General features: G+C 40.5%; 1 protein-coding gene across 5 annotated transcripts in view; it reads left to right on the top strand.

Annotated features, from left to right (window-relative positions):
- Nucleotides 1–18968, top strand: part of CACNA2D3 (calcium voltage-gated channel auxiliary subunit alpha2delta 3) — a 648666-nt gene that overhangs the window by 477038 nt on the left and 152660 nt on the right. For 4 of the 5 annotated variants that reach the window (XM_072989631.2, XM_072989630.2, XM_072989632.2 and 1 more), the window contains 2 exons: nucleotides 12585–12656; nucleotides 13961–14041. The exons of the other annotated variant lie outside the window; for it this stretch is intronic. In XM_072989631.2, the coding sequence (XP_072845732.2) occupies nucleotides 12585–12656; nucleotides 13961–14041 (153 nt within the window). The remainder of the gene's footprint in view (nucleotides 1–12584; nucleotides 12657–13960; nucleotides 14042–18968) is intronic. 5 annotated transcript variants of the gene reach the window in all.

The raw sequence follows: 18968 nt of genomic DNA, 5'->3' as shown, positions 1-18968 counted from the left end.
TGAGTCTAATTTGGTGCCATCCAGAACTGCGACACATCTAGCCATTAGGGCAGGGGCAGCAATTCCCTTGGAAACAGGTCAAATACTACTCAGCCAAGCCCTTTCTACAAGTAAGCAGCTGTGTGCATGTGCACACAAACACCGAGCACAAAAGGGCAGGTTGACAAATGTCCAACTCTCTGCTTTCAAGAAAGCATGTGTAACAATGCATCAGAAAATATGGAACCATTGGCTTCTAAGACTATGGCTGCTATAGAAAGATGGAGAGAGTCAGGTTAGAAATTCACTAACAACTTTTTATGTAACTCCAAGAGTGTGGGGAAAACGTTCAACTTGTAACCATCTGTTATTCTTTGTGATTTTTTTGTCCAGCTATATAAAAACAGCTAACATTAGCTAAGGCATAAGATATAGTGTAGAAGCTAAACCTGCAAATGAAATGTTCCACTGTGTTGTTGGAAATGGATGCTAGAAGAGAAAATTAAATATAGCATTTGGGCTTTGTAAATAGAGGGAAAGTCTGCTTTGCTTGGCCAGGCCATATGAGAAGATGCTTCGCAAAGCTTTTCATGTGGAATGACACCCACATTTTGAAGTGGAAAACTAGGGAAAACTAAGAATTGAGAATGAGCTCTAGATTACAGTGAAAGAAGCGTGGCAGTCTCAATTTGTTGACAGAATTTGGTCTGGATAAACCTCTGGCCCTTTCCGGGCTTATGTTTCTATTTTTTTTTAAAAAAAAAATTGATTCAAAGTAGGAATTAGTTTATTGTGGACTTCCATTTTGTGTATTTAATGGTCTTGAGTTCTCTCCTATGCTGTTCCTGAGGCATAAACTATCCCTATGTAATAGCCCACTGGGGTATTGTTTTACTTGCTTTGTTGAAACAGCAGGCTTCAAGATGTGTTAGCTTATTCCTGTTGTGAGGGATTTTGTTCTGAATCTGTGTGAAATGGGAGGGACTATATTTTAGCTGTATTAATGAAAGAGAGCCTGCTCTAAAAAAAAAAAACCAACTTCACCTTGGAAAACACAGTTTTTCTTTATTTCAAATATTTTAAGAACTTTCCTTTGGTTTCCCTGTAGTTCCCATCAGCTTCTTTTCTCTTTCTTGTTGAGTCCTTCCTTATTTGAGTAAGTCGCATTGTCCTTTTGTCTTGATAATGCTCAGCTTTGAAAATCTAGATGCATTATTTACCATTCTTTGCTTCATTTACTCTTTATTACCTCAAGGTGTTGAATTTCAAGGGAAGCAGAATTTTTGCAACCTTGATGTTGTTTTGGAAATGCATCAGCAGAAATTTTAGCATTTTTATTAAACTTCTCTAAAAAGTTAAATTGAACCAAATGAAGAACAATGAAATGGTACAGTAACTACTTAAGCTTTGTTTTGTTTTCTGGAGTGCTGCAGGTTTATATTTCTTTACTGTGCATGAAAACTCTTTTCTTTAAATTTAACATTCGTACACATTTATGTGCAGGCTATTACAATCATGTTTGCTGGTCCCTTAGGTTAGGCATCCTTCAGTCTCGAAAGACTATGGTAGCGTGCTCTGTGTGGAGGACTTGGAACAGCGTCTAGTGTGGCTGAGGAGGCCAATTCGAGAGTGACAATCCCTTCCACACTGAAGACAAATCCAATCTGTCCCCTGTCCAGCTCCCTGGTTTTGCTGCTTTTGTGATTTCCTCTTTGCCTCGGCCTGCTGGGCAAGGGTCGCTTCAAATTGGGAGAGGCCACGATGCAGTGCCTGCCTCCAGGCTGAACGCTCAGATGTCAGGGTTTCCCATCTGTTGAGGTCTATTCCTAAGGCCTTCAGATCTCGCTTGCAGACGTCCTTGTATCGCAGCTGTGGTCTCCCTCTGGGGCGATTTCCCTGCACTAATTCTCCATACAGGAGGTCCTTTGGAATCCGACCATCAGCCATTCTCACGACGTGCCCAAGCCAACGTAGACGTCGCTGTTTCAGCAATGTATTCATGCTGAAAATTCCAGCTCGTTCTAGGACTACTCTGTTTGGGACTTTGTCCTGCCAGGTGATGCCAAAAATCCGTCGGAGGCAACGCATATGGAACGTGTTCAGCTTCCTCTCCTGCCGTGCACAAAGGGTCCAGGACTCGCTGCAGTACAGGAGTGTGCTTAGGACACAGGCTCTATAGACTTGGATCTTTGTATGTGTCGTCAGCTTCTTATTGAGCCATACTCTCTTTGTGAGTCTAGAGAACATGGTGGCTGCTTTGCCAATGCGTTTATCCAGCTCGACATCCAGAGAGAGGGTGTCAGAGATGGTTGAGCCAAGGTACACAAAGTCATGAACAACCTCCAATTCTTGTGTAGAGATGGTAATGGAAGGAGGTGAGTCCACGCCCTGGCCCATGACTTGTGTTTTCTTCAGGCTGATTGTTAGTCCAAAGTCTTGGCAGGCCTTGCTGAAACGATTCATGAGTTGTTGGAGGTCTTCAGCAGAGTGGGCAACGATGGCTGCATCATCTGCGAAGAGGAAGTCCCGCATGCATTTCAGTTGGACTTTGGTCTTCGCTCTCAATCTGGAGAGATTAAAGAGCTTTCCGTCTGATCTAGTCCGGAGATAGACACCCTCGGTTCCAGTTCCAAAGGCATGCTTCAGCATGACAGCAAAAAAGATCCCAAAAAGTGTTGGTGCGAGGACACAGCCCTGTTTCACTCCGCTTCGGATGTCAAAGGGGTCTGATGTTGAGCCGTCAAAAACTACAGTGCCTTTCATTCCCTCATGGAAAGATCTGATGATGTTAAGGAGACGAGGTGGACATCCAATCTTGGGAAGTATTTTAAAAAGGCCATCCCTGCTAACCAGATCAAATGCTTTTGTAAGGTCTATGAAGGCCACTAAGAGTGGCTGTTGTTGTTCCCTACATTTCTCCTGCAGCTGTCGGAGGGAGAATACCATGTCAGTGGTGGATCTATTAGCTCGAAAACCGCACTGTGATTCTGGATAGACTCTGTCTGCAAGCACCTGGAGCCTCTTCAGAACAACACGGGCAAGCAGCTTCCCTACAACGCTAAGAAGAGAGATGCCACGGTAGTTATTGCAGTCACCCCTGTCTCCTTTGTTCTTGTACAATGTGACAATGTTTGCATCCTTCATGTCCTGTGGTACTCCACCTTCCCTCCAGCAGAGACAAAAGATTTCGTACAGTTCAGTGGTGATGATCTCCTTACAGCATTTCAGCACTTCAGCAGGGATGTTATCCTTTCCAGGTGCCTTGCCGGAGGCGAGGGAGTCCAAGGCCGCTTTTATTTCTGCTAGGGTTGGTTCGCTGTCCAGCTCTTCCAAGACAGGTAGGCACTCAATGTTATTTAATGCTTCTTCGGTTACTACATTCTCTCTGGAATATAGCTCAGAGTAGTGCTGTACCCAGCGTTCCATCTGCTGTGCTCGGTCCTGGATGAGCACACCTGTAGCAGACTTCAAGGGAGCAGATTTCTTCTGTATTGGACCTAAGGCCTGCTTGATACCGTCATACATTCCTTTGATGTTACCTGTGTCCGCTGCTAACTGTATATGAGAGCTGAGCTGGAGCCAATAGTCGTTGGAGCATCTCCTGGCAGCCTGTTGGACTTGGCTGCGAGCAGCTCGAAGAGCTTGCAAGTTGTACTCGCTAGGACAGGCTTTGTATGCTGCTAGTGCTCTTCTCTTAACCTCAATGGCTGGCATTAACTCCTCTGAATGGGCTTCGAACCAGTCAGCCACCTTTTGGGTCTTCTTGCCAAAGGTGGACAAGGCGGTGTTATAGACAGTGTTCTTGAAGTGTTCCCATCGTTCAGGTGCATTTGCAGTAGCCGGACCTGGAAGGGCTTCCTCAAGTGCTTGGGCAAATTCTTTCACTTTTCTTTGATCGCGAGTCTTGCTGATGTCAATACGTGGTCTTCCTTCCTTTTTCGTGTGATATACTCTCTTTGTTCGCAGTTTTACTCTACTACATACCAGGGAGTGATCAGTATCACAATCAGCACTCTGGTAACTGCGTGTGATCGTAATACTAGGAAGGCTGGAACGTCTAGTGAGGATTAGATCGAGCTGATGCCAATGCTTGGATCTTGGATGTCTCCAGGAAACTCTGTGTTGCAGCTTCGTGTTAAAGAATGTGTTGCTGACGCAAAGACCATAATGGCAGCAAAGCTCCAGCAAGCGCTGGCCATTTTCATTCATCTTTCCAATGCCAAAGCGACCTAGACAAGTGGGCCAAGAATTATGATCAGCACCAACTCTAGCGTTAAAGTCTCCGCTGGTCCCAACCCTATTATAAATGGTGATCACAGTATCTGCTTAGTTAAACCCCAGAACATGTAGGAGCTCGTTGCTAATCTGCACACTGAAAATTACTGTGTCCAAGTTATATAATTTGCACCTCAGATTATTGAGTTCTACACATGTAGTCCTTTCTGCCAGTGTTATACAGTTACCATATGCATGCTGGGTACACCAAAGTGGATGATCTAGGACATGACATGATCACCATCTCCTTTTCCAAAGGAACCCACAAAGGGCTATATGAATGAATACTTTTCCTAAAGGTGCCATTCTGTAGGCAACCGTGTTTATTTTTATTTTCCCAAGTAATAAGTTGTTTCTGCCTGCAAGCATTTTTGTAATATATTTAAGTATAATTATAACTATAATTTTAAAGGGAGAGAGCTTATATTGTAATCAATCATAGGTTTAGCTGCATGGCATACCTCATAATATGTATCTGATGCATGTTATGAACTATAATATGATAAATGCAAATTAATAATTTTGTAGTTTTGACCTGGGAATTGTTAACTGTTCTCCCCTTCCCCTTAAGATTTCCACTGACAAGCTTAGACCACCAGGGAAATTACATGAAAAATCTGGGTGATGCTCTGTTTTGATCTCTTCTGTTAATACTTGTTGACTTGACGCGGCTATGTCCAAGTAATTTCACTGTTTCTGCACCTTACAGTGTCCCCCTTTCCTCCATTCTATTCGCAGCATCTTTTTAACTGTTCCTGTTGCTTTCCCACCACTATATTTGCTCTAAATTCTGGATTCTACAAGGTCAGCACTGGGGTAGACCATGCTGATATTTTTCATTCAATGCACTGCATTTCTCTGGCTTCCTTTTTAGTTAGAGGAAGGAGAAATATGTGGTGACATATGAAATACAATCTTGTTTTGCTAGTAAGAATGAGCACAGAGGGTCCCCAACGCCCAATAGTGAGGCCTATAGGTGGCATGTATGGGGACCCCATGGCCATCACTTGCTAGTTAAAGCCAATGGAGGATTTATCCCCCCAAAGCAAAAACTAGCTACAGAAGGGCGATGTTCTTCAAGACTTCAACAGGAGAAGAAGGGACTGAATTCCTGCTCCATGTGTGCAGTGGCATTATTAATTATAGCCCTTTGCTAGCTGTTAGTTGTAGAGACATCTTGATTGTGCCTCCTGGCCTTGGGACACTTTTGACAACAGCCTTCTGCAGTGTGAGGCTGCCCCTAAAATGGATATTGTTCTTTAAGTAACAAAACATCCAATTTTTTTAGATATAGCCTTAATATATGTACAGCATTCTTCTAAGTCTCCAGAGTTTTACTATTCCATTATCTTAAATGCTTCTTTTATGTTTTCATTTTTATTTTATTTTTTGGTAGATAAAAACTTACATCTGAGTTGCAGCATTCTCTGAAAGAGACAGTAATAGCATAAAACCTCAAATTCTATTTCTCAGTAACAATGCCTTTTTCTTTTTTCTTCTCCAAATAGCATTATCTCTTTAGAAGTTTCCATCCATTTAAATGTTGTGTGTATCATTTACAATTAGGAAATGTAGATCTCTCATGAAATGTAAAAATACCCTTTTGTAATAGCTCTTAAAACAGAACAGCAATGTGTTTGTCTTTAAAAATCAAAGCAATGCGGGTGGGAGAATCTGGACTTTGTTATTGGACTTAATCTAATTATTCTTGCATTTCAAAGGACAAAGGCACACCCTTCCATTTGGATTTGGAATGCTAAAGACCCTGAAAATTATATATAAAGATATATATGGGGAGGAAGAGAGAGAGAGAGAGATGGAGAGGAAGGGAGTGTTTGGTATTACCAATGACAGAACAGTTGTACGTGTGCAGGTACAGACTTTCAACTCAGACAACATACTAATGAAATACATTGAGTAGATGAGTCCAGCTTTATCTCAGTTTCCTTGCACAGACCTATGAATGAGCTCTATAATTGTATTCAAATGGAAATAGCCTTAAATAGCCCTGTGGTCCTATTGGCTTTCTTCAGAAACTGTTGCCCTCTGTACATCAAGATGAGAAACATTCGCATAAATGTGCCACCCAACTTCTTCAGTAGTTTATGAGGCCATAATAGTACAGCCAGAGAAGAACAACTGGGTCTGAATTCCAAGCAGACCTGAGCATAGCCTCCTCCTTCTACTCTGTACATGACATTTTGTGGTTCACTCTATTGCATCATCAAAGCTTGCAACAGGATGGGGAAAGGATCCCTTTTTAAAGCTAAATTTGTTAGTGGCTGGAGAATTCCAGGAGTCATAGCTTAGAACATAGTTATTTCTAAGGTTAATGTGGCCTACTGTTCAAACTACTGTTGAAGATCCAAATGGGTGTATGCTGGAATTTGGGCCAAAGTAGGGACTGCAGCGAGGCACCACTGTATATCAAAATTCTTCCAATCTCTTAGTACAAGGCGAGAGAGAAGAGTTGACAGGAAGACCACATTATGAGTACCTTCTTATCTCCCAAGTCAGTAACTGTAAAAGGAGAATTCCTAATGTAGTAAAACTAGTTAGGCTGTTTACAGTTTAGTATATTCATTTTGTTTACCAACATGAATTTGACCAAACTCCGGGAGGCAGTGGAAGACAGGAGGGCCTGGCATGCTCTGGTCCATGTCACAAAGAGTTGAATACGACTTAACGACTAAACAACAACAGATATCCATTTTGTTAACAATCTTGAGCTGAATTTAATAGACGCTAGGAAAATACCTGAAAGGGTTATCTGCTACACTCTTCAGTTGAGAAATTGCCCTAAGTCTTGAAGAAAAGAAAGGCAGATTAAGAAATGATGAATTGGTAGAAGGGACAGGGCTTTATAACCATAATGATATTGACTGTTCTTTAGAACAGCCACTCTCAACGAGGACCCCTGTGGCCCCCTGGCACATTTGAAGGGGGCCACAGACTGGAAACAATTCTTTACACACCACCTTATAAAATTCCTTATGTGACTTGTACAATCCTGATTCAGCCTATATTTCTTTCATATTGTGTTTATGGCTGTGCCCCTCCCCAAAAAAGGTTGAGAATGGCTGCTTTAGAACAGTGGTTCTTAACCTTGGGTTACTCAGGTGTTTTTGGACTGCAACTCCCAGAAGCTTTCACCACCAGCTGTGCTGGCTGGGGTTTCTGGGAGTTGCAGTTCAAAAACACCTGAGTAACCCAAAGTTAAGAACCACTGCTTAGAAGATGTGATGTAGGAGTAGTGGATGGTTGCTGGGATAGAAGAACTGTCCCCTTATGCTTAATCTGAATGTTCATAAATAAATGCAAATACTAATATTGCCAAATGCCATCAGCTTCCCATGATTTAATTACTAAGAATATTATAGGTTGCACTTTCCCCACTCAGAGAAGTGTGACTTCTCAGACTAACATGAAATATTTAGTGTAGCTCTGTTTTAAACAGACATGCTCCAAACTGGCAGCTACACAGAACAAGGAAGGCTGTGTGGTTACAGCCCTCATGGACATTGCACTTCCATCTGTAAGAAAAGCTCACCTTAAGATTCTTCTATTGGCAACAGCTGTTCCTGCAATTCAAACGTATTTGTATATTTTTCATAGGGATAATGCAATGTTAGGTCCAGATCCATCCGTCATCAATAAGGTAAATGCCATTTTCCTAGAAGTGATTCTCTCATCCTTTTGCCAAAGGAGAACTTGTCAGCCCAAGAATTCATGTATTTTTGATATTAACAATGGACAAAATCCTCTTGTGGACATTACACCAGTGTAAGGTAAATGAAATCATCTGCAGTGGCAGATTGCTACTGATCAAAGCATCCCTACTCTGAGTCCCCATTGCACAAATGACCTGCAATTGCTGTTTTAATTAGTGGCACTCTTATGTGAGAATCTCAAAAAAATGCTGTATTTTGCATTCTTTCATTAATTAGATTGCTACTAATTACAGCCCTCACTTCACTTCCAGGCGAGCTGTGACACTCCCTAACTCTTGTGCAATGGCATTATATTTATGCAATTAGGAGTCAAAGGAGGAGATCTTTAATTAGTGCCAATCTGCTGGTGGAAATGACATAATTTCCCTCATGCTAGTGTAATGTACACACGAGGATTTTGGCCACTGTTAAAAATGGAGCACCTATCAAAAATGGTAAAGTCACCCCCATTTTAGGATGTTGATCTTTTGAATCTTTCCAGGATATGTTTTTGAGCATCAAAATGAGCAGGGCACAGCTGTCTCCAAATGGCTGGCCAAGTTAGCCTGAGAAACTCCATTGCCCTAAATGAGTATCTGTCATGGGGGCAGGGGAATACTTTGGCACCTTTGGGGGAAAGCTTTCTTCTTTACATTTTTACAAGCAGTTAGTTATGCAGGCATCTGCCCACAAATTAATTTCATTTTGTGTTATACAGTTATTCTGCAGATGTGCATTTAAGGGCATTGTGGGGTGAGTAGGGTATAATTCTTCCTTAAAATGTAAGAAAAATCAACCCTATTCGGTGTCAAAACTATTTTTTATGTGCCAGAGAATAGACATATTAAAATAATCTGTGTGGGACCTGCAAGGGAAGGGAATTTTTTGCAGTGAATTATTTTTCCGAGGAATCCCAGGTAACATTCAGCCCATGTGTCTTTAAAAATGTTTTTGACAACTTAGGGCTTCACTTCACTGTGTTTATGGGGGCAGGATGGCAGATGGGAACACCTTGAGGTGAGTTCCTGCTACACCTTTTCTCCCCTTAAGCAGAAAGCATGCCATTGCTTTTTCAGTGTTGTTAGAGGGCAGGGGAATCTACTCTCTTATGAGACATACAGTGAGATGTTTGTTCCTACCTGCTGCAGAAGAGGTGGGGCATCCCACAAAGTAAATAAGAGATTTCCATAATTGGGCACCCAGATGGTCTTGGACCATGACTCCCACAGTCCTGACCATTGGTTCTCCTACCTTGGGCCTCTGAGAAACATAGTCCAGGAACATTGAGTCCTCAAGAACCATTGGAATACTGTAAATGAAGCCAAATGTCTTTTCGTATGCAAAATGCTGTCAAGTCAGAACTGACTTACAGCAACCCTAATAGGACTTTCGAGGTAAGTGAAACATTTAAGGAGTAGTTTTACCAGTTCCATGACTTAGCTGGGATTTGAACCCTGTTCTCCAGAATGCTAGTACATTACTCTGTCCACTACAACACACTGAGAATGTTCTCACAGAGTCCTGTAAAACAGAAGTGGATGGTAAGAATTTCCTTTTTGCCTTAAAGATTGGACAGTTTTCCGGGCTGATGTTCTTTTCAGTGCTGTTCCTTACCACTCCCTATTCCCTAGGAGGTGAGGTTCAAGTGAAACTAATGAAAAACAACAACATTTTGAACTCATTTCTGGCTCTGACATTTGTTTTTGTAATGTTAAGAAGTGAAAGAAATGAACCGTATTCATTTCAATTTTTGTTGCTGACCCCACTGAGCGTAACTCTTCGTGTATTTCCTGAAATGGGCTCTAGATATCAAATGTTTATGCTACAATAAATCTATGCATTCAGATAATCATGATGCTTTCTGTTGTTTGTTTCTTTTACTCCAATTTGACCGTAAATACTGTCAATCTCAGGAACTATTGTCCAGTATATTCTACAATTCTGGTTTCTTTCTTTTTTTTCTAATTACAGTCCATGTTTAAGGTGGCCATTAACACATCACTAAAAAAAGAGGAAACACACTTTAAGAAAAAGATCTGAATTACCCTAAAAATGTTCCTATATCAGTTTGTTTGTATATTTGGTAGTTTGTTTACCAATAATAGTAATTTTAAATAGAAAACAGTACCTCCCACGACAGTGGGGGGAAAGCAGAGGATTCTTCTCTAACATTTTTTCAGATATGCAGAACTAGACGAATGGATCTACTCTCCATACTTCCATAGGTAATAGGCATTGTGCCACTTATTATATTTTGGAGAGGAATCGCAATTTCAATGACAGTTTATGACTGCTTCTCTCTGCTGCATAATTGCAAATGCAGCGTTATTTCAAAATAAGTTTTTACACTATTTGTTGAGCATTCATTTTAAAAAAAATGTTGTCCAGTTTGCAATAGCAAGGTTTCAAAATGCTAATAATTCCAGTTAAAAATTTTACTAAAGTATCAAATTCTATTAAAATGTCAAACACTTCTTAATTCCTATTTGTCAACATAAGAACAGACATTTTAGCTTACTAGTTGTGTTGTTTTATTTTTGACTTTCCATGCTGTCTGAGTGGCATATTCTTAGTGACACTGTTGGTGGTTGCTTGTGAGTAATGGTAATGTGTGAGGCAAATTCTACAAAAAATTCAGAAACCTGTTATCTGTTTGTGAACAAGGCTTCCCCCACATGGCACCTTCGGATGTGTGTGGACTAGAACTTCCAACTCAAGGCTACTTAAATCATCCTCAGGAGTTTATTCATGTAAGAGATATAGGACTCTGTGCAGCTGCCTTCATCCCTACATATCCTGACGCTCTCAGACCCTGCAAAAACCAGCCATGCCATCTGGAAACAGTGATGCCACTGTGGCCAGGAGGAAAAGTTTCAACAGCTCCTTGCGGGATCCATTCCAGTCACCTTGTGTCCTCATTTGCAGATGACAGTCATGTACTTGAAGTCATGTGTCCAGCTGGATCAAGTAAAAGCTTTCTGTAAAGATAGGAGGGAGGGACCTCTTCCATTTGCTGATTAAGCAGACATGAGGTCACCTGGTTAGAGTTTTCTCCAGAGTGGTGAAATGTATTAGCTATCTATATAAGCTGTAGCAAATATTTTAACATTTGCATCTAAATATATGCAAATGTTATGCAAATCTTTTGTCCATGCACCAAGCTGGGCTCTGTTGCAAAATACCTTGCCAAATATAGCAGCTGGGAAGAAGAGCAAAGCCAGAGGAGAGGCATGGAAAACCTGCAGAGGAAATGTTCAGATGGGCACAAATTGTGTGAGAAGGAGGATCTAGAGAGGATAAAACACCTCAGATGAAGGGTGCTTCTCCCCCCACATGAACTGTTTGTGCATGTGTATACACGCCTGCAAAACTGCATGACTTACAGCTTGCAAAAGTATTAATCTGCTGTCATCGAGAGTAAAGATACCTGTGCAAAACAGATGTTACATACTGTATGTGCTTTGTAATGAATAGTACTTTGAGTAATGATCTATATAAATGAGTTATTTTTATGTGTCCTTGGTTCATAAGCAGACACGTTCATGTTTGCAATACTTGAAAGGCTACTATATATTAAATATAAAGGCCACAAACTCCCACTGACTGTCCAACCTACATAATACTACCATGGCCATACAGGCTTTGGGATGTAAGAGTCTATAACGTTATTTTTTTATATTTTAGCAATAGTTTTGCAGTGACCTAAGCTGGTTCCAGATTAGTCCAGCACACATGTGTGCAAAAACAGATTTACCAATTTTTCTATCACCTAGTCACAGCCTTTCTATATGGCTGCCACATGTTTAATGACAACATAGAATAACCCGTCCAAACTTTGGGGCTGACTTTGGCTCTAGGAATAGAGGAAGGGAGTTAAAATATTGCTTCATTACATGGAGATGCTTTTTCACTCATAGGGAATTTGTCAGACATCTGTGTTTTGCATGAACAATGCTTTCTGTGAGCCAGGAGTCCACAGATGTCAGTCACATCATCTTCCATGATCTCTAACATACTTTCTGAGCTTTAGAGGTTAGGGAAATAACTATGGCTGTGATCCATAAACTCTCAGTTCATGCAGTACCATGCTGGCATAAACACAGTGAATGAACCAGCCCAGTAGAATATAAGAAAAACCCAGAGGTTAACATAATCTACCTCCATTGTGTATGTTTTGCAGATATTTGGGGAGTGGGAAAATAGCAACAACCTTGAAGAGGCACGGAAAATTAAGGCAGTTTACGAGTAAGAAAGCTCTCAGTACATACCCTACAATCAGTAAAATAGCACCAAAATATGTATATCCTTTGAAGTAGACTGGCACTTTCCATTTGTTTTGGATAGTGTCCCATATGCCCTAGGCAGAACTGCCAGTGATTAGTCATTATAGGAGTTGTGGTCCGAAATATTTGGGGGACATCGGATTATCCCCCAAGTACAATTGCACTTCTTGTAGGCAGAACCCATGCTTCTAATGAGCTTTGGACGCATTAAAGCAGTGTAGATTGTAATGAAAACGTCCACTAGCATTGCTGCTATTGGATGGAAAAGTAACTTATGCTCTGATATTGGTATCAGGTTGCTCTTTATTAATCTGTTTGCTTGTCTTTTTAAATGTAGCTTGCTGACGATCAGGGACTCGTTTTGATGACCACTGTTGCCATGCCAGTATTTAGTAAGCAAAATGAGACTGTAAGTACTTGCGCTGTCAGTGCTCCAAACTGAGGTTTTACATCAATATTAGCGTAGACCTCTTGATGCCATTATTTCTTAACTACTGGTCTCTCTCTCTCTCTCTCTCTCTCTCTCTCTCTCTCTCTCTCTCTCTCTCTCTCTCTGCTTTGTCTTTCCTCCATATATTTGCATTTGCTATGAAATGATATACAACACATAATTAATAGTAAAGAACTGAACATTCAGTAGTTCTTGAAATAAAAAGGCAAAAGTTGCTTTACCTTTAAGAGAGAGTTATATTCATGAATCTTTCTCTCCTCAATGGAAAACGTGATTTACTTTTATTTCAAGAATTACCAAATGTTCATGATAGCAAACTTTTAAAATATATATGTATATATACTGCAGTGTGTTTGTAGTCTAAATAAGACAAAATCTGGGTAAAGCTCAACATGCTTTCATCTATCTACAAGCTGTGCATTTCAGAGGAATGTACGCCCACCAGTCTTCCCAATGATTCCTAAAATACCTCCCAGTGTCTTGATTTTGGGTGCATTCAAGCCTGCGTTGAAAGAACAATTGACCAGAGGAGTGAGTGTAATAAATTAACTAAGACTCTAACTGATATTCCGGGAGGAATCCTCTGCCATGTGCATACTAGAATTCCTCTTTGTGGTTGTTGTGAGGGGACGCAAAAGCACAAATGCTCACTTTTGCTCTTCTTTGAGTTATCTCGAGTGGAACTAATGTTTCTACTTGTCGTCCTCTTAGACTACTGCTCGTGTATAAATAAAGGACATTTCTTTTATGCATTTTTTTAGTGACGTATTGGATCTAAAGTTGTTGTTGTTGTTGTTGTTGTTGTTTAAATCCTTTGCTATCTTTCTCAAGGTAGTCACATTAATGTTGCCCTTCACATTTAATTCTTGCCTTCTGGGTAACGGAAAAATATTTGAAAAAGTTGATAAGTTGCATTTTGATATGAGATTTTTGACTAGAAGGTGCTTCCTGAGTCAAAGTGTTTCCTTGAGAGTTTCTTTATCAGCTGAAACTTTGTACATCACCTTTGATGATATTTCCAGGCTAAGGAAAAGAAGACAACTGTTGATTCTGTGTGTATACATATGCAGCCAAAATTAGCTGCAGCCACCGATAATAGGTTTTCAAACAGTGGCAAGAATTAGTCAGTTATCTACACTGCTCAGAACAGTTTTAATCCATATGGGAAATAACTGTTGACTGAGTACTTTTCTCCAGTGTAATTGTTTGCTGTTCCAACTCATCTGTATTTTTCTTTTTTGGGAAAATATATTTTCAAATAGAGATCGAAAGGCATTCTTCTAGGAGTTGTGGGCACAGATGTTCCAGTGAAGGAACTCCTAAAGGCTATTCCAAAATACAAGGTAAATACCATGTTGATTACTGGCTCACTCTATTGAAATAGAAGTAAATTGAATTTATAGGCCAACAATCTCCTACCCTGGTTCTTCCACAGTATCTGTATTGTCTTTTCCTAGCTCACGAAAACTATCATTTTGTCACTCAGTGTGTTGTGGGATCCAGCCCATCTTGCTCAATGTGATACTACACAGTTACTATTCTTTCATAAAAATTAGAAGAGTGAAGTTATTTTTAACAGGTTATACTCCAACATTGTAACGATAACAGACATTTTAATATCTTCAGACATGTATTACATTAAACCTGACAGGGGAAAAAACTGTTCATTGGAAATATAGTGCTGAAGAAGACTTTTGTGGATACCTTAGATTTACAGAAAGAGAAACAAGTGGATGCTGGAGCAAATCAATCCGGAACTCTCTCTGGAGAAAAAAAAATGCTGAAACTGAGACTGTCCTACTTTGGGTATCTCATGGGAAGTCAAGGTTCTCTGGAAAAAGACAATAATGCTGGGGGGAGGGGGAATGAAGGCAGCAGTGAAAAAGGAAGACCAAATACGAGATGGTTTGACTCCATAAAGGAAACCACAACCTTGAATCTGCAGGAACTGAGCAGGGTGTTGAGGACAGGACATTTTTTGAGATGGTTCATTTGTAGGATCACTATAAGTTGGGGATGACTTGACAGCATGGAACAACAGCAGCAGCATTACATTAGCATTTACAGGAATGGCAAGATTGCCCAAATAGCTTTTTTAAAGGGTGGTCAAAATCCTATTAGCTATGCTTGCCAGCGTAAAGAAATCGTGACTATGAATTGTTGCAAGTTAAGAAGTCAGAGCAGGCACTTGCTGTTGTGCACTGTGTTGGCACATAACAGCAGATGCCTACTTGGATGTTTTAACTTGGGACAATGTGACTGGGTTTTGATTTGTGTTGGAAAAGATGATCTGTTTTAATTTGGTTATATATTTTTTATTAAATACATTGCTTATATACATTTTCCAGGTTTCTGAATAGTCATAACTGAATTACTGATAGGAAATGTTTGATGTCTTTTTGCTTAGTCAGGTTATAAGAAATGTATTAGTGACTAGGTAGATGAGAATTGAGATCCCGTGCCCTTTATCCAGGGCAGTGCAGTCAAGATGACTGGAAATGCTAAAACATTTGTTGCAATGCAGCTCATGCATTCTTTTGATTCTTAATGAACCAATTTTGTCAAGAAAGCCCTATATTTTCTAGGACAGGAAGGCAGTATAGCAATAATAACATACAAATGCACACTCCTTCACTGTGTTCTTCAGCCAATTCTTGCTTTCTCCAAAGTAAGTGCTATGTTTAAAATATTGCCCCATTTGTTCCACAATAATATACAATAATGCAGTCACGTCCTTTTTTCATGGTTTTATGAAAGCCAGTCTCTCTCACACATGCACACACCCTCCCTCCCTACATTTTCTACAATCTTACCTTTAAACAAGCTTGATGAAGCCACCCGTCGCTCTCTTACACCTTCCTTCCCTCTTTAACGGGAGTTTTCCCTCCTTCTCACAGTCACCTCCGGTGGAAGCAGTCATTCACAAGCTGGATTGACTGTCCGGGGCTGTTCTACAGCTGTAACCAATCAAGCCACCTTATCTCTGATCTCTGAAAGAATGGAGGATTTACAAGTGCCGGAAACCAAAGGTGGTAGCAGGGAGAGGTGGCTTACAATTTGAGGTTTGCCTGCAGGGGGTGGGGGTGCGGTGAAGATACAAAAGCCAGACATTTTAAAGCTTTTTAGCTTTGACTGCTGGACAGAGGACATTAGCCTGAAAAGGAGGACATGTCTGGCAACCCTAGCTTGAGGGGAAAAAACAAGATAGATTTCTGTTTATGCAAAATGACCCCTTTAATTTGCTGATTTGCTGATTTCATCTTTCACTGCAGCTTCCCCCTCCTCCTCAGCCCTATCCTTTGAGAGTAGATTATTAGAGAATCTGGAAAGGGAAGCAGTGGGAATCAATCTGGACAGGAAAGCCCTGCTGAGCAAGAACAACTCTGCTTGTTTATCTCAGGATCTAACCCATATTTCCCCTGGTTGTTATACACAATTGTGTTGCCATTTTATAATGTGAATTATTTGGAAAGGATGACCTTTAGCTTAATGAAATGTTCTATTTTAAACTAGACAATTTCTTGAAAACTGTCCCATTTGCTTGTGAGATAGTTTAAAAAAATTTAGAAATCTGTTATATCATGATTGCTTGATAATACCTTGAAGAAGATGAACAGGACTAAAAGAAGCAGCAGCAGCAGAGGAAAGCCTGCACATTTTAGAATATTGGATTCGGTATTGGATCTGCCCCTCTAAGTGTTGTGTAGAACATCTGCCAAAACTATCAGCAGCAGTTTTTTGCTAAGGGATGTTTTAATGACTTCACATCAGTGATCTGAAGGTACATTTATTGCAATCAGTGAGTACAGTCAGCTATGTTAACAGAAGCATTGTCGAAAGGGGTGCAATTGTTATTAAAATGAATGCAGTGCTAAATTTGATTATACATGACCTTTTAGGGTGAATTCAACAGCACATAGTTCTCATAGATCTTGTTCATCTGGAACTGGAAACTGCATAAGCTTTTTAATTACAAATAGTCTTTTATTGATACCAAATTATATCCATATAATATGGAGATGATGTAACCTGAAGAGAAAGCATTATTTCCTATATGTGCTTTACAGCACCGGTCCCCAATGTTTCAGAACTGGTTGGAGGGGAGGGGTCCATGCATGTTCGGGGTCACCCCCTGCGCTCACGGGTGGGTGTGGCATGTTCATGGGTGGGTGTGGCACATTCGCGGATGGGCATGGTGTGCTCTCACACAAGCACAGGTGAGCGGAGTGCATGCACAGATGGGCGTGGTATGCTCATGCACATGTGCCGATGCTCGAACGTGCTCGCTCACCTGCACGTTTGTGCAAGCATGCCATGCCCACCATGCGGGGCAGGAGGAGATCTGTCTCTGCAGCCTGGTCCTGCAAAGCCCACGGACCAGCACCAGGCCACAGACCAGCGGTTCAGGACCACTGCTTTACAGCGTTCCAAAGCAAAGATTACATGCCAGCCTACCCACCATCCCCTCTTCAAGACTGTTTTTCATTTCTATGGCATTCTTTTTTTGAATGGCCATGATACACAGCACCAGCTCTGCTACCTGTTTAGGATGTCCTAAAGCTATACACTAGACCAGGTGTATTTTAGACCAGTGGTTCTCAAACTTGGATCCCTGGATGTTTTTGGAGTACAACTCCCAGAAATCCTGGCCAGCACAGCAAATGGTGAAGGCTTCTGGATATTGCAGTCCAAAAACATCTTGGGTCCCCAGTTTAGACCAACTTCCAACCTCGAACCATCTTGGGACTGCACAAACTACCAAAAAATGGGAAATACTACTAAATAAATAAGCCTGGAAGTAGCAGAACATCTACTTCCAATTCTGAAAAATGTCTTTTGCATTCTTTTTCTCCTCAATAGTGTGTCTGGGCCCTGTGACCCACTTAAAAGGCATATGGATAATCACTGCTCCTAGGTGCTTCCAGGAGTGGCAATTTGCCTTTCTTTTTCTTTTTTCTTTATTTTTTGGTAGACTAGGAAATTTGTCAGATGGGAGGGCTGGGACACCCTTCAAAGGACAACCTTAAGAGGCCTCATGCCATCCCTGCATTGTACATTATCCAGTCTTGCTTTTGACATTTGTATGAAAGCAATTCCTAAATCTTATGTTTCCTAGGACCTGAGATTTTTTATAGCCCACTGGGCTGTTTCATTCTGTTGCTGCTAGCGATAGTTTCTGAACATGCAAACAATGCATATTTTTAAAATTATCCAGCTTCAGTTTAGTACTTCTAAGTAGTGCTGATTGCAGTGGGAAAGATTTAAGAATTGAGTCAATGTGGTTGGTCCATGTCCAAGATGTATACTCACCTAAAATAATATTTCTTCTATTTGTCATATTTTTCCCCTTAACAGAGTGTTTGTATTGCAGACAGACTGTAGTTTTATACCAATTCTATTGACTGCAAGACTGATTGTTTTTGGATATGAAATTGGCAACAGGATATTGGTATTTGGTAACATATGATAATATGCCTGAGATCTGTTTTTTTTTAAATAATCCCCCACAAATCCACGAATAACTTTGTTATTCGTTGCTTCATGGGGGCAACTTCATGCTTCATGAGTCGTCAACTTTTGAGAACTCACAAAGTGGGGTGACTTGCCAAACTGGTGAGTCGTTCCCATCTCTAGTTGTTAACTCTATCAGTGGCAGCCATTTCTTTTCTTGCTCACTTAGTAATATTGCATTTTGACACTTGGGGGTCCATGAGAACAGCCAGAGACTCTAGAATAATGTCCTTCTCCAATAATATTCCTCTAAGATAGGTTGTAAGATTTTGCTTGTAAGTTGTGTTTGTGTGAGGGAAATGGCACCTCTCTCTCTCTCTCTCTCTCTCTCTCTCTCTCTCTCTCTCTCACTCACTCACTCTCTCTCTCTCTCTCTCTCTCACACACACACACACACACACAGAGACATTCCTGGTATATCATTCCTCATCAAATGAAGTGGTACAAGAGGTCATCATTGCTCAATACATGGAATGTATTGCATAGATTTTTTTAAAAAATCTCTTTATTTCCACCACCACCACCATCAAGGGTGTATGCAAGAAAGATAAAAAGGGAGGGAAATATTTATTTATTTATTTATATTTTATAGGATGTGTAGAAATATAAGCTCTGTGGTTTATGAGTTAATCACAGGATTTTATTTTGACAATGGTATTAATTGCAGTGAGATGTTTTCTTCATATGGTCTTGTGTGTTTTAGATGTTAAATGATAGACTTTCTATCCTTGCGTAAATAAATCAAGAAATGCCAGGTTG

The sequence above is a fragment of the Pogona vitticeps genome, chromosome 2 (assembly GCF_051106095.1).
Source record: "Pogona vitticeps strain Pit_001003342236 chromosome 2, PviZW2.1, whole genome shotgun sequence".
NCBI classification, from domain to species: domain Eukaryota; kingdom Metazoa; phylum Chordata; class Lepidosauria; order Squamata; family Agamidae; genus Pogona; species Pogona vitticeps.
The sequence above is the reverse complement of the archived record's forward strand: the minus strand, read 5'-3'. Positions and strand labels throughout refer to the sequence as shown.